Genomic DNA, 16,913 nt, shown 5'->3' with positions numbered 1-16,913 from the left:
GATTTTTATCCTGTTTTGATTTATGTGAAAATGATATAATATCAGTTCAGCAGACAATTTAGAAACTTTTCACAAATAGCAGCACAGTGATATATAAGTATCCACAGAAAAAATGTTAAAGTGATAGCTGTTTGTATGAGATTCATATCACAATAAATACCTTATAAACAAGTCATGGAAACATAATAAATTCATTTTTACAAGTAAAAAAGCAGTTACCACAATTATTCTAGAATCTGTGCTTGCCACTGGACCCTGTGGACTACGAATGGCCATACCTCCATAATAATCTCTTGAGAAATTATTACAAAAACACCAAACTTTAAAAAAAAATAAATATATAAATAAATACATGGATTCTCTTTAAATGTTGGAAAGGATTAATTAATCATTGTAAGAGATTCATCAGTTACCCCAGGAAATCCACAGTTATCCCTTATACCTTTTCATAGTTTTAAACAAGTAAACGATGGATACTGAATGCACCTACACACACACACATACAAGGAAAGATGAATAAATAAATAAAAACAATACTATGTCTTATCTATGTTGGTGGATACAGGCAAACACTACGTTTAAAAGTTATGCATCATCGATCGTTGATCTAATCTTCATGGCAAACCCTTTTATAATCTGCAGAAGCGACTAAATAATAATTTGCTAGTTTTGATGATTATGCAAAAATGTTATGGCGTAAACGGGAGTCGTCTTATTCTAGCTGAGGTTTAGATGGTGTGAAAATGCATAATCATTAAAGGTGGGGAAAGTAAAGCATTTGTTTTTGTCAGCACAGGCTCTGCCTAACATGTAAGTTCATACTCGTTATTACATGTTACTTGCTTGCTACATAGGTCGTCCGGGCTTGTTAACTTAAATGCATAAGGTAAATATTAGAAAAGACATGATAATTCTCAGAAATGTGTGCCGTGCACTGACTTTTGAAATATCATTTTTATGTTACCATACCATCAATCGATTACTATTTATACATATTTGGGTTTGTCCTCTCTTGAACTTGTGTTGCCCTCAAGCGGCACATAATATAGTTCCACATCCGTCATGCGCAGGGCAGAATCTACGTGGCCGGCTAAACAAAAATGGCTTCAACAGGGTTGGAGTCGGCTTTAAATGACTCTGTCAAAATATCAGATACCAACGGTGACGCTAATATAGACGAAGAATACATCAAGACATGGGGGTTCCCTCTAGAGAAACTCTATCGGCTATGTGTACGTTTTTATAAAGGTAAGTTATAGATTATTTGTGACCACCTAGACTGGACCTAGGTACAGTACAGCCTACAGGTAATTATCATCTCATCATACCAGTGTCAGTAACAATCTCAAATGACATTGTTACATCACTCGTGCCACGAATTGCTGTTAAGGGTGCGTAGTTATCATGCTATGCTTAAGAGTATATGAAATTACAACAGTGTCTTTGATATCACCGTGCAAGGTCATATTATAATGACATTTACCTTCACACCAAAAGTGAAACAAATTTTTGTTAAAAACGTTGGCATAAGGACTGCAACCATGGGCATAGCTAAAGACATTGCTCACTCAATAGTAAAGGGGTAGTGGATTCCTATAATTCCAGTTACTTGTGAATTTAGAAGGCGATGTTTACATACAAATGTACCCCAAACTCATCTTTACTGTTCCCATCTACTAGGCTGAAAAAAGCAGGAAGTTTCATACAAGAAAAAGATTAGAGAGCTCCCAATCCACAACTGTATTTCATTTTACAGTTATGTGCATTTATATCTTACATGCATTACTACATAGAGTACATATAATTTAATATGCATCCTAACACATAAAACTTTGTGCTATCTTCACTGTCCTGTAAGTGGCAAGGTTTTGGTTTTTGTCTTAACACAAGTGGTCTAAAATAATCTCAATAGAAGTTTCTAATTTGATACAAAAACTTAAAGTAATAAATGCAAGATGTCAGACTTGTTTCCTCTCTGTCATAAAAAATCACTATTTCATAGTGGTCCTTAGCTACACATATAAATGAAACCACATCCATCAAACCATCCTCATGCTTGTAAGCACACATGCACAAGCATACACGTGTATCCACAGCTATGTTTAAACACACTTCAGTGGTTTTTTTTTTCTTTGCAAATGCTATGAATTTAAAACCACATCATTTTTTTTTTCAGAAAAAGAAGGCACCAAAGCCATCCATCTGACTTATCAAGATAAACTGAAGTTAGTGGCTTACACAAAGCAGGCATCATTTGGCAAATATCGCACAGATCTATCTCCAGACCCTGGCTTTCTAGATGTAGTGGGCAACGACAGGAGGTAAGGAAAGAAAATGAAGTCACATTTTATAGATCTGCCTAATGAACCAGACCATTTTTGTTATGTTCTTGGTTTTGCTTAAGTACAATGTAAAGCATTATAAATGTTTTTGACGCCATAGGCACTTGTATACTTGATTTGAATTTCAACTTCCTACTGCTTACCTTGTAAGATTTTGATTGTGGTGTTCGTATTGTTGCATGTTTCTTACATAACCTAAGACACTTATGGTAATTTAATTTAGCACATTGCATATATATATATCAATATCAGGAGCATACAGTGCATATCTGTAATGAGAACATACCTTTAAACGTGTCATGTATGCCCTTGAACAAGGTTCTTGATTTTGCTGATGGTGAAACCTGCCTCATATTTGTCAACGAGATTTTCATCAATTATGAAATGCTTCTGTCTATAATATGGTCAACTAACCAGCATGGTTTGTTGTGCATGGTATTGAAATATTGGGGAAAATATAAGTGCTGGATTTTAGCTGCCTTTTTCCTCTATTGGGGAGATGATGTTCAGTCATTGGTATTAATATCTTGAGTTATCTTTATCATGCCTTATTTTTTAAATTTTACAAAACCATTCTAATGTAACATAACTTAAAGTGTTTGTGTTATCAGTTGCAGAAAATATATCAGGAGGCCTTTGCAAAACTCAGCAGAAAAAAAATAGTGGTACATCTCTCACAGAAGAACCCCTTTTGATCCTCTGCTTTTTTTAAAAACTTAACCCTTTGTTCACCTGCAGCTTCTCTGGAAATAATCAATGAAGTAGTTAGTTATCTTTTGGATTACTTTGATGACCTTTAATTTTTTCTTGGAAACTTGAGCTATTCAGTGTGCCAAAAGTCCATTCAGTAGAATGATAAATTGCCTGCCATTAATTCAACTCAAATCTTCTCTACAGAAGTCCTCTCTTCTAGCACACCTAGATATAGTACTGATTATGAGGACTTTGAGATTTTTTATAGGTTTTCCCTATGTTTGTTTATAAATGTAAGGATAATGCGAAAAATATTTTTTCTGTTGATGTTTTAAATTGGTAGTGTCATAATAGTGCATTCCTTAATGACAGGTTTTTTTTTTTAATAGTCATGATATGACTATAATTATATATATATATATTTGATAGACTTCTTCACCGTTCTAAGAATCTTGACAGTCCTTGAAATTTACATCAGATCAGGTTTGAAGCATCATATATATCTGTTACTTAATTTAGTTGAATTCAACGAGCAAGATATTGGTTGAAGAAAAAGTCGTTTCAGCTTTTGTAAGACAAAACAATGGTTGATCTTGTTCTGATATGTGACATATTGAGCAGCTGTTCTTCTTGCAGATAATTTTACAATCATGCTCTAACTTGGAAAAAAATTAAGTATTTTTCCAGAGCATTTTTCTTACATGACAAAAATCCCAGATGACATTGTTGTCATCTAAAATTCATGATTTTATTTACTAGTACATAAGAATATTTTACAAATAATGAGTTGGCTTGTAAAATTATAATTGGGAACCTTAAATTATGAAAATAGTAAATGTGTCACAAAAGGATGTGTTTACCCATGTTAAAATAAGCTCTGATGGAAGGAAGAATGTCAAAATTCTGTAAAAAAAATAATAAAATGCCCATTGTCAATAATCTTCAATAATACTTAATTACATCAACCATTGTAATATAAAATTCAAGAAAGGCAGACAGGTGTGAGATGATGCGAGTCAAACTAATGCAGATTTGTCAATGTTCTTAATGACACTTCAAGGCCATCCAGCTGAAAGGTTGAATGATTTTCTTTAAGACCAGAAATAAAAAATCTATGAGTGTTATTTTTCTGTGGGATGCCAATGTGCAAAATGTCAACACAAAATGAAAGTCATTTTCAGATAAATTCTATCTCAAATTTCTGATCAGATCATTGAAAGTAATCCATGCATTCTAGAACTTGAAACACTGTGTGGAATTGTGTGGTCTACTAAATGTCCTCAGGCTTATTGCATTAGTATGAAGCTGGAAGGTTTTCCCTTTGTGATATGATTGATGCTTCTTAGTTATATACTGGTTTAACAACATTGCAGACATTTCAGGGCATGGAATGTAAGATGGTTTGTCCTGAGAGGACCTTTCTGACTCAAGAAATATGCCATTGGGTTTATCTCTCAAAATGCAGTTTTCGAAATAATCGTTTTTGCTTTAAGCAAATTTCTTAAATTCTTTTTTTTTTTTTCTGGGGTTGAGGTCTGTTGCATTTGGCTTGACATGATGTGGCTGATGTATACAGTTTTTTGCTGTTTTCTCAGAGGTGTTTGTAACCTTACTAAAATTATCATTATGAGATGGTCAAATCTGCATGTGCATAGACCATACAGTGTTCGTCCAAATTACTTGTAATTTCGTCTTTTTTCAGTAATTGGTTTTACTTCTGTGCTAAAGCAGCAATCATATCCATTCATCTCTACTACATCAGATAATACTGTCCACCACCATCCAACCAATCCCATCTCAGAAAATGACTTGTTAATATCTTCAGAAAATAAGTCTAGAAATTGCCGATCCTGCTTAGAAAGTGTAATGCAGCAAGAGAGTATGTGTGTATGCACTGTAGGCCCATTACTCTTCATGTCTTTTTCTTTTCTTTTTATCTTTTTTTTCACAAGTCTTTCTTGTTGATTTTGCCTTTTGTTTCTTTGTATGCAGCATTGACCCTTGCATTTGGTGAGTAATGGACACCTCATTTTGATTCTATTCATTTTCTTTTCATCCTCTATATTTTTTAATTTAGTTTTTAATTAAATAAGGTGCCTTTGGAATTGGACAATGTTCATTTTCCTTTTTTAGAAAGATGGGCTCAGTATATGTGAGGACAGATTTATCTATATTCTTTAAATTTCATATACCCTTGTTCAGCTGAATTTTAAATAATCCCATTTATTTTCTCTTTTGTCCATCACTTATTCCCTGGTATCATGTCTTATTTGCAAACCTGTTATTGTGTAATGTGCTGAGGTATATGTTAGTCCCCTTCACTATGAAATATACATCACACAGCATGATCTTTATACTCTATGATTGGCTTATTAGGTCATTGTTGTCCAAGATAATATTATGTGTTGTTTGATACTACATTGTGTATTTTTGTGTCTTCTATGAATAAACTTGTTAGATTTAATTTCCAAATAACTTGATTTTGTCATCAGTTGTGAAGCAGTACATGTTTATTGAAATAATTTTGCTGAACTTGTAACTTAACCTTGGGAATTTAACATCACATACAAGCAGCTCCTGTATTGCTAAGACTCAATAAGTTTATTCAAATTAAAAGTCATAATAAGTTATGCTGACAACAGTATAGAAAATAGTTTCACCATCATCATCATTATTGAATCAATATATTTATCTTCAAAAGCATGGTACTAAAGAAACATATAAACAGCATTAATAACATTTCATTCTAAGCAATTTGCAATTTTCAGACTGTTTTATCAGACAGACAGAAATTGTATTGTTTTGCAACAAAACAAACATGATTAGTTCTCCAGGGGCTCAAAAAACATCCATTGTTTTGGATTGTGTAAGAAAGAAGTTGGTATTAATGACAGAAAATCTTTTTTTTTCTTTTTTTAAGCTTGCCCATAGCCTAAAGTAAATTTCACTGTGCTTATTATTTGCATCATTTACTTAACACAAAATTCCGATAATTTTTTCTCTCATTCTGGGTGCTTTCCTCCTGTTTGCATTAAAAGAATACATTTTGCATAAAATGTTCGAAAATTGAAGATTTGGTGGATATTGATGGAGTAGGAATAGAGATGTCTCTTTTATTAGTACCGATAGTTTCTGGTCCCTCCCCTGTACATAATATTGTATTGAATTGCATGTTTAACATGGGTGATACCTTAGTGTTTAGAAACAGTAAAGAGATGGCTATTCAGTGCTTTCATTTATATTTCAGGCAAGCATGGCAAGCATTAGGAGACCTACCCAAAGAGAGTGCAATGACAGAGTTTGTCCTTTTACTGGACTCCGTATGTCCTCCACTGAGGCCGTATATCAAGGCACATAAGGCAGAGGAGGAGGAAAAAGAAAGGAAAAGGTATGAGTGTGTTGGGGGAGGGGGGAAGTATCCAACTTATATTGTCTTAGATCTGATGAAGTTAATTTCTTTAGGATGTCTGGCATCCTTGAATGTAATGAGATCTTTCTCATTTGGTTTAGTATCTGTTCAGACATTAATTTTGCTTCCTTGGATAATTTTAAAGGATTTTTAAGGAATCTGATAGAGAAATGAAATGCCTAATAAATGACCTGCAGTGAAATATTTTCCACTGTTGTGTCATGGAAATATTAAGAGTGTGTTTTTGTATTGTAGACAAGAAGAAAATGAAAGATGTTTTTGTATTGTAGACAAGAAGAAAATGAAAGACTACAGAAGGAAGAGGAAGAAAAGAACAGGTTAAAACAGGAAGAGGAGGTAGCAAGGCAAAGACAAGAGGTGGAAAAACAAAGACAATATCAGCAAGAGTGAGTGGACTTCTTTGGTCCTGATCATCAGGATTTGTTTTCACACTGTTATGAAATTTGTTCTGTTATGAATCTTGTTCAACAAGAAGATACTTGTTTCAGTTTTCTTAGTTGTCCTTTCCTGCTCCAAAGCAAAACAATAAAAAAAAATATTTTGATTGTTCAGCTGTTCAGTCTGTTCAGTTGTTTAGATTGTTTTTAATCAGTTTTTATTGACATATATTCACTTGGTTATACCTAAGATTTATAACTGTTGTACATACATATGTCTGTGGGTTTGTGTTTTCTTTACAAAAGACAGACATTGTGGTATACAACTGCAAATACTGCACTGTAAATCTAACTGTGAATTTTTTCTTCTACGCATATGATATTTTATCTTCATCATTAACAGAATGCAGATTCGTGCAGCACTGAACCAGCAGACAGCCATTCAGTTCCGCCAGTATGCAGAGCAACAGTATCCTGGGAACAAAGAGTTGGTAAGATGCTCTGCATGTTTCCTGGAAATAGTGCTGTGATAGGAGGTATCCTATTCTATGAGTGTATTTGCAGAAAAAAAACTGATACTGTTATGCAAATCCGGCTGTCTCGTTATAAATTTGGTTTATATTTTATGTCCTCTATGCAGAATCGTCTGGTAATAACTGAATACTATAATTGTAAATATATAAAATTATATATACATAAAAATTCATCAGTCCTCTCATTACTCCACTGTTATATTTTAGCAAGATCAGTTAATAGCTCAACTTCAAGAACAGCATTTCCAACAGTACATGCAGCAGGTGTACCAACAACAGCTTTTACATCAACAACAGCAGCAGCAACAGCTGCAAGCCATGTCAAATAACACACTGAAAGAAGGCCAGTCTGATGCTACTGCTGCACCAACCAAAGTTGATGGTGTTCCTAATGCTGTTGGAAATCATGTTGGAAATGGTACAAAGGGGGATGCAGAAGATGAAGAGGATGGAACAAAGAAAGGTTTATAAAATGCAATTTGCTTGCCATATCTTAATGTTAAATGATTTGTTAATTGAAGATACTAAAATGAGTTAAACTCTGCAAAATACTTTTACATCACACTACACAAGAAAAATTAACACAAAACACTTGGAAAATTATCTATTTGTATTTGTGATCATACGTCCAAATATCATTACAAATGAACTGTTTAAAAATAGTTAATATTATAAAGGCATGCTGTGTGGTAGCATGTTTTAACCATGGTATATACTTTCTGATGTTGTCTTGTAGATAACCTTCCACCTATTGCTGCACCTTCCATGTGGACTAGAAAAGATGTAAAAGAGTTCAAGGATTCCATAAGTAAAGATACTGAGTCTGTGATAAAAGTTGGATCTGGAGAAACAGTTACAGTAAGTAATACTTACTAAATCTTCTTCATTGATGTGTTCACATATGACAATCACAAGGGACCTCCAGTTATCTCTCTCTTGAGCTGCTGTGCCTGTGGTGTTCAACGCTAGCTCTGTTGTCTTCATTTCTGCCTGGATGGTTTTACCAGTTCCTTTGGGCCTGCCATGTTTTGTCTTTGCAGGTGGTGCCCATTTTACAGCCTGTCCTCCTCTGTCTTGAAAGCATGGCCCAGATACCTCCATCCCCTCCTTTTCATTTCAAGGTTGATGTCCTTTACCTGTTTTCTTTCCAGAACATTTTGGTTGCTGATTTCATCCAGCCATCTGATACCCAGTATTTTCCTGAGGCACTTTCCTTCAAACCCCCTCAATCTGTTCTCAATCATTACTAAGGCAGTTTTTGGCCATTTAAGCATGGGTTTACATAAAATTGGGGTTCTGTATCTCACAATAGCGTAAGTAAAAAAAAAAAAACCTTTTAGCAAATGGATCTGTAGTTTACTGAGTTCCTTCCCACAAGAAACTTTCAATCTTTCTGGTGGCTGATTAGAGCAAGTAATGATTGTTTTGATTTTTACCATCAGCAGTTACAAAGGTATTAAAATGGGGCAGGCTATATTCAAAGTGCAAAGTTGCTTTGTGGAAGTGAGGGTGATTTAGACGGGAGATTGCTGGTCAGTCGCTAGGAAATAAGTGAGAATCCACATGAGGTGGGGTAACCATTAGGAAATCATGGTGAAATTCTTATATGCTGGGGATATCGTTTTAGAAGGCAATACAAACTTTGAATGTAAAATTTGGTGAAAACTCTCTGTTGTATTTTTATAGAATTTGTAATTTCTCTCATGTTTTGTAATTTTACAGAACTTAAGAGAAAACTACCAGGAAAATACCTGTAGATAAATTCTCTCACCTTTCATTCATTGCTTGGCAGCACCTGCTAGTCTGCAATTATTTCCAACCCCAAGCTCCTCCAAATCCCATCAAATCTTACTTGATTATATCAGATTTTTCTGATGAACACTTAAACTTTTTGTTTGTATATCTTTCTTTTGAGTGGACTCTTTTTAGTGTCCTTCATATATATATTTTTGCAAGTGATAAAAAGCATGTAGTATTGCCAGTAGCATTGTGACTTTATAGACCCACTGATGATGTGTTATTTTATGACATAACAGTCCTCTGATATCTGTAGAAGATGTTCATTCAGTTATGTTTGTTTACACTTGGTCAGTTGATGAATTAAACCCTGCAACAAAGTCTTTAAATTGTAGTTGAATTTGTTATTTAGGCAAATGTGTACAGATAACATGTTTTATTTTTTACTATTCTGTCACTATCACACTTTATTTGCAAAATATCAACTGAAGTTTATTTTCAAGTTTAATGAATAATACACTTTTCTCTATACATTTTGTTTTTAAGCTAGGGTAATTGCTTCTCTTCCTGTATTTTAGGTACGTGTCCCAACACATGAAGAAGGCACTTGTTTATTCTGGGAATTTGCCACTGACTACTATGACATAGGATTTGGAGTATATTTTGAATGGACAGTGCCCCCCAATAGTAATGTTAGTGTACATGTCAGTGATTCTAGTGAAGATGAAGAAGAGGAAGAAGAGACAGGAGGTAAACAAAATGTTTCAGTTTCAGGCCTCATAAATGATAATTGCTTTTTTTTCTAACACGAGCCTCAGATTTTGGAGCACAAATGCACAAATTAACAACTCCAGCCTAGAAATTAACTACCCCAACATAGAATTACTAGCCACAAGCTTAGTGTTTCATAGCAACCACAATTTGACCAGCTTCCATACGGCTTCTTTTTATATACGGAGGCAATGCATTCTCAACAATCTCCTGCTCATACAGAATGTACTAAAGAGGTAGATAAGTAGATAAATGGTTTGTGTGATGAAATGTTGTGCTTGTGACAAGTATATCTATTTTTTTGAGATAGATCATTCATGGCTGAAGTCATTAATTTGGGCATTTGTGCTCACAAATCTAAGGCTTGTGTTAGAAAACAATACCTAATCCATTTATAAGGCCTGAGTTTGATAAATTAGTTTGACAAAAGATAAAAATAATTTTTTAGTAATGTGAAATTATAAAAGTCATAGATATTGACCAGTTTTTAGATGTAATTTTTTCTGTGTCTTCAAAACATACACAAAACTATATTCTATTGGAAACATGCTGATATTTTCTCACATAAATGCTGAATTTGGAAAAACATTGATATGCCATAGTTTGTCAGCACAGAAAAAAGCTTTTTTCATTATTAAGTGAAATCAACATGACTATTTGTGTTTGTGAAAATATTCATGTTCCTGAAAAGTTGTTCTTCTCCATCTTTTCCAGAACCTAAAGGTGATGATGTTGAGAAGGGCAAGAAGGAGGAGAATTGGCCCCCCACCGATGAAATAATACCTGTATATCGTAGAGACTCACACGAGGAAGTGTACTGTGGAAGCCACATGTACCCAGGGAGGGGGGTTTACTTATTAAAATTTGACAATTCCTACTCACTATGGAGATCTAAGACATTATACTATAGAGTATACTACACAAGATAATCCAAAGTTTAGACCAATTATGCTTTTATATAATGATAGTAAAAAGTGGGTGCCGGGGAATATGTATGGAGATAGAACTCAAGGCCTTTCCTGTTGCTGGGCTGATTTGGTTAAGGAGGAATCATGAAAAAGATGGAAAGTTATCTCTCATTTCCACAAGCTACTAGAGATATTTAATACTAATGAATGGAAAGAAAGAATTGGGAGACATCTATTCCAGCTACCTCTCCTTAGTTGATGGACCAAAAAGTTAAATATCTGTTTGTCAACCAAGATTTAAATAGAAAGAATAATCAAAATGGTGTTCCGCTAGGAATGGATTGGGAGCATTTCATTATTCTCACTGAGTTGATGCTCTGCATATTTTGACTGCAGTGTTAGTTTTATTGGTGCTACAATGCACCCTGCATATGTATGTATTATTTGCCAATTATGAAAAGGTGGATATTGATACATGTATACATTTTGCTTATTGTAAAGGTGTATTCATATTGCAGATAGGTTGACCCTTGTAGGTACAATCCATTTCTGTGGGCTGTCTGATAACATTTGTGTCATCCCCATTGTGGCATTCGATAAATTCAGAAGAGATGACAAGTGCTGTCTGTGTTTTAGCCTAGCTTCATCTGACAGCTTGCTGAGAGGGATCAACCTATCTTTAATGTAAATGTGCTTTAAGATAATATGATACATAATTTTGATGTACTAACCTCGATAATAACAATCCTGTTGTTGAAGAATAGGTTATGATAAGTATATCGGGTTTAATGATATGTTAAGTTAATGTGGCAGTGTCCTGAAGAAGACAATTTGTTGACAGTAGCCATGACAACTGACTTTGAACTTGAAATAAGTTTTCTTTTCATGTGAACTGTGTGTAATGAATGGCTTTACAGTACCAGTGAGATGCCATACATATTTTATGGATTTTGCTTGGAGTTGTGCGCTCAATTTTCTAACATATTGGACAAATCTGCATTACTGTATCCCAATTAGTTACGATCCTAGGCCAAACAGCTGGGTGAAATTACCAAAACTGTCATCATTTCTTTTAGATTTACATGATGTTTTGTAATTAACCGACGTTTTGTGACAAGGACCTATTTAACAACGCTGTTTTCGAAGTAGATTTTTTAGCACTAACATTTATTTGCCCTTCCTGCAATTTTTCCAAGTCTTCATGAGGCTCTCAGTCGTCTACGAAGAAAAGAGCCGCGTAAGAATAACAACGGAACATATGTGGGTAACGCGATTAGCAATGGAAAGTAGTCTTAATCTCCTCAGTCTTCACCTTGCCTTAAATAGTGCACATAAGTTTAGAGTAAGCAACAGTGTCTAGCTTTACCGCATCTTTCCTATATACTAACTCCTTTGACTAGAACATGGAAAGGAAAGATGTCAGTCGTGTATAAACATACAGGCAAATTGCTGTAATTGTATTCTTGCAAATCTTTTATATGTGTTAAGATTAATATGTTGTACATTATTTATGAATGTTGTGTATACAACAATGAGGTTAACATCGTATGTATAAAAGTGGTCGGCGAACTAGATATAAAGTTTAAATTAAGTTTTGGGTATTGTTATTTGTATCATTATTTATTTTTCTATTTATTCTTTTTTACTCTGACGATGCAGTGATGCAGCATCTTGTTTGCTCCAAGTTTCGTTGCCATTTTCCAATCTTCATCTATATATTCGTTCACGTATGCTCTTGTCAGAGCGAAACCAGGAACATACAGTGTAGACAGTGAAATTCTGGTAGCAATGACAAATCGTTCCCACGAGCTTCTGACTTCGGACAGATGCGAAATCTAGACACCGAAATATGTGGTAATTTTACCCGAGTCCTATCCCACGTTTGCTCAACTAGGATATTAAAACACTTAATGTGGTTCGTGGTTTGATAACGCACGTGATTATTGGTGAAACTTCGTACTAGGTAAAACATTTTGGTATGTTATCCCTAAAATTACGCTTAATTGAAAACTGGTTTCATTGCGCATTCTTATATCGGCCGGTTCCGCGTGTTCGTAAATATGAAACTCGAGTACACGTGTTGTAAAACAGTATTTGCTCACTTACTGTATAAACGGATTCGTTTATTTACATTAGACCTAATGGCCCTCTTTCAGATCTTAAACACAATATACTTTTTTCGGAACATTACACCTTCTGTTCAACATTCCTTCTATGTAAGAACACGATGAGCTGCAGTCGCTATGGTACTTGATGCAAATGCGGGTCTGTTACTCCACACAGATTACACAAGACGCTGGCACAGTCTTGTGGAATTATCTCTCTTATCCAATTTCTTACTAAGTCTAATGTCAAATATACAAAGAGAGAAGTTGGCCTTTCATGTTTACATTGCGTCCTACGGATTTAAGTTTTCTGAAGTTGCGTCTATACTTTCGGGTGGGTCATCTTTTGGAATCAGATTTCCTGCTGTACCCCCAGCGCTTTCTTAACAACTTTTTTCATTCGAAGTAGACGCCATACACCGTCGCCGTGGCGAAGATAGTTTTATTTTGAAACGTGCAGGTTGCGTAGTTGTCTTTTTTGTCGTCCCACAAGCATCTACTCGCATATTCAAAAGATTGATCTTTCTTCTGACCAACCACCACGAAACAGACAAACTTGTATCTATGAAACGGCTGACGCTTAGTCCGCTTTTTAATCTCATCGCTCATTTTCTGGCACATGCGAGCGCAAACTTTTGGGTCATAATCAAGATCGCGAAGATAAGTGGTTAGAACATCTTCGATTATTTTTCGTGTTGGTCCGGCCAAAAATTTTGTTCCATCGTCTGGTTCCATTTTGTATGTGTTCTCCATTTTTGCTACCTCGGGGATAGATTTGAACAAGCTCCCTCTACCAGACGCGGTTCCCCCCTTTGAAGCCTTCCAGCGTGACATTTTGCGTCTCAGCAACAACAGTCCTCTATTCCCCGAGTCGCTCCCGCCATCAGAGTCCGCGACGGATTCCCTCCTTGATGATTCTTCGGTGTTAGATGCCGGTGCCTGTGGCTCTCGACTAAGGGCCGCTAGTTTGCCCAAAAGCCCTGCCATGACTGAAAAAATTAAACCTCGAGCTTTAACGTGGGACCTCAAAATCATTGAATATTAAGGTAATCATAGCCCCCCAATCCCTTTAGCGAGTAGAAATTTGATGTATCTTTTTGTAAGTATTTTAATAATTTATAAGCAGTGAAAAGGAGGATCAATAACGCTGAGACATCTTAAGTTGCTACCTGAAAATGATACTAAAATCGATTCGCGAATCTCGTACACAGTGTATCAAATAAAAGAAAAATACAGTTCGAAAATCACGAAATCACAGTCAACATGAAAAAATAAGGAAATATTAGCGGAAAAACCACTTACTTTCTTCTTGTCGTAACAGGAAATAGTGAAGATTTTCCTAAATTCCAATTAACAGCATCCGCGTCCCATTCCTTCTCCCAGTCTGCTCTGTTTCTATGCCCCTACTTTGTTGTCAGTAGTTGATATACGTGGTTGTGTTGACACAGATCATACACCTCACGGGGCTTCAACCAAATACAATAGACGCAGCTCTATTTTAATGCACAAATCGATCGTTTAGTTTATGGTCTTACTGGCCTTGTACATTTTCTAATGGTGTGTCAATTGTTCAGAATATGACAACAATGAAACTTGAGTGGAGAGCTGTATAGACGTAACTAATAACTTTATGACACTAGGTTTACATAATATTCCATGTCGCATATTCAGTGCATTTATTGGTTTGTTGCGGCTGTATGCGGTGCACAATGTAGATTTCATTTGGCTTCTGTACAAATGTAAAAGGCGTGTGTACTTGTTTTGCAATAACATTCCAAGTCAACTATTGTGTTGAAAGCATTTTTATTAAACACAATTTAGGTATAATTTCTTGACATGTTTTAGGTGAAGTTATATCGGTTTGGATTAGAAAGAGACCAACAATTATGAGTAAAATTAGGGGTTTATTCTGAATGGGTAATGTTAAAACACGCATTTAATATGAAATTTTTTAACAATTTCTCTCATCTCCATACTTCAACTCAATTTTATTTCCACAGTCTCATTCATAAAAACCTAATCGTCTTTTAATTTTGGTTCATAAAGTAGTAGCCATTCATGGAAAAGATCGGGATTCTGCAAGAAGAACTCGTGGATTGTCAGGTCTTCATATTTTTCTCCTGTAAACTGTTTCTGCTCCAGCCAAAGCGCGAGGGGCTCACGTCGAAACAGCATAATACAGCGGTCCCAGTAGGGTTCCTCTAGCCCCAGTAAACGACGGATTGCACTGGTGATTACCTGTAGAGAAGGAGCCTGATTAAAACATTAATCTTAAATGGGGATAATCCACAATGGACATAGAAACAAATTTCACGTAGGTCCTGCATGGGTGGGTCCCGGCTGACTCTGGGCAGATGGAACCGGCACGCTATTTTTCGCAGAGCGTCGCTCGGTATAGTTTAAGTACACCTTGTCACTTACCTACCATGCATTGTAGTAGATATCAATGATTATTTCACGATTTGGCAGAGGGTGACGTTATTTCAGTATGCAAGAGAAGACGCTCGGCATATCTTCATACAAAATATTTTTAGGAGAATTAAACACACCTTGGTTACTTCCAAAGTTTTTACATTTCATTATTTTGGCAACTTCTACAATAATGTCACATCACATGCCATACCTTCATATGCTCAAAATCTACAATGCCAATTTTCGGTAATGTTTGGATATCGAGAAGAATCAGGCGTCGTCCGTTGATTACATTGAGAAGGAAGCATTCCTATTGGGAAATCAAGAATTATAAATCGTGACCGAAAAATATTTGGAAAATTTGAAGTAGGATTTTAGTTAAAACTTCTATTGAAACGCATTCAAAATTGTTTGAATAGCACGTGGCGTTGAATGTTATAAAACATTGAAATAAATATGAATAAAAGCAGCATTGTCAGTTATGCACTTACACACTTATTCCAAGCAATGAGCAACGTACATGTACATGACTCATAGTTCCAAGCCTGCACCACGATTAATTTAACTTTTTGTCCATTCATAATTTTTTTTTAATCATGCATGTATGACTACTAACTAGTTAAATCATAGGGTACACCAAGCATCTAGGCCCTATTTGTTGGATTATATCATGCAATGATCTTAAAGTAAGAGTTTTGGCAGTAACCAGCATGGAAACGTTTTTGGTTTTTATAGATTTTTTGAAAAAAGTGCCCAAAACCTATCATGCAGAAGGACACAGTGCTATTATAAAGGTCCTACCTTATATAAAGGAAATCCAAGTTTTTCTATCCAGTCAGCTACGTCCTCGCAACTCCAATTCAAGCACTCCGGAACAATGCGTTCAACGTCGTACTTCGCGATTAACTTTCGCAAACGGTTATTTAAAATAGCTTTATCCATATAGATTATGGTTATCTCTAAAATCAATTTTGATTAACGAAAAAAAGCGCTTCATCATGTTGCTATGACAATGTTTGACCACATTTGATCTGTGACGACATAATGTTCATACTGCGTGACGTAACGTATCGCATGACATCATCATTGGGTGCCATTCACTCTCAGCAGGTTGGCTGACATGGATCGCCATGCCTATCTTGTGCAGTTTTCAGATCAAATACAGGGCATTTAGTTGGCACCCTGCCAATAGCGGAGACAAGGGCTAGTTTTACCCCGGGGTAAGTTGGCCCCTCGTCAATTTATGAAAAAGTACCTAAGAGGTAAAAAAATGTTTGATCACATAATCTCACATAAAGGGACCATATCCGACAATGCCAAGTAAGCGACGAGGCAAGTTGGCCCACCTGACATCAGGTTTGTTTTTGTCAGACCCATCAGGCATTACATTTACATGAGCCATGTGGCATTACGTGTACCAAACAAGCCCGTTGCATCAGTAGCTATGTCCTTGTCGCTTGTTCTATAACCCGTATTTGTTCCTCCATCTTATTCTCGGTTGGTTCTAGAAGGCCAAAGGTGTACTAACTGGGCCAAATAGTCCGGTCTCCCCTACCGCAGAAAACAGTCCTGTCCTCAAGTCGATTTAAGTCTACCGTCCTTTTG

General features: G+C 35.6%; 2 protein-coding genes across 2 annotated transcripts; one reads left to right on the top strand and one right to left on the bottom strand.

Annotated features, from left to right (window-relative positions):
• The first annotated feature begins 1,057 nt into the window (after positions 1-1,057).
• Positions 1,058-12,383, top strand: LOC106167617 (Golgi resident protein GCP60). Its single transcript, XM_013546448.2, has 9 exons — positions 1,058-1,248; positions 2,177-2,321; positions 6,283-6,423; positions 6,735-6,851; positions 7,246-7,333; positions 7,583-7,838; positions 8,112-8,233; positions 9,691-9,862; positions 10,598-12,383. The coding sequence occupies exons 1-9, from the start codon at positions 1,101-1,103 to the stop codon at positions 10,810-10,812; spliced, it is 1,404 nt and encodes a 467-aa protein (XP_013401902.1). The 5' UTR covers positions 1,058-1,100; the 3' UTR covers positions 10,813-12,383.
• A 2,299-nt stretch (positions 12,384-14,682) lies between these two features.
• LOC147763352 (sterile alpha motif domain-containing protein 15-like) lies at positions 14,683-16,873 on the bottom strand. Its single transcript, XM_087003168.1, has 3 exons — positions 16,110-16,873; positions 15,520-15,618; positions 14,683-15,134 (listed from the first exon to the last, which is right to left on the bottom strand). Exons 1-3 carry the CDS (start codon positions 16,248-16,250, stop codon positions 14,913-14,915), a joined length of 462 nt encoding a protein of 153 aa, XP_086859294.1. The 5' UTR covers positions 16,251-16,873; the 3' UTR covers positions 14,683-14,912.
• Positions 16,874-16,913: the final 40 nt, after the last annotated feature.

The sequence above is a fragment of the Lingula anatina genome, chromosome 2 (assembly GCF_051362555.1).
Source record: "Lingula anatina isolate TDL-2025a chromosome 2, LinAna3.0, whole genome shotgun sequence".
Classification (NCBI taxonomy): domain Eukaryota; kingdom Metazoa; phylum Brachiopoda; class Lingulata; order Lingulida; family Lingulidae; genus Lingula; species Lingula anatina.
Note: the sequence above shows the minus strand (reverse complement) of the source record. Positions and strands in the feature narration are given on the sequence as shown.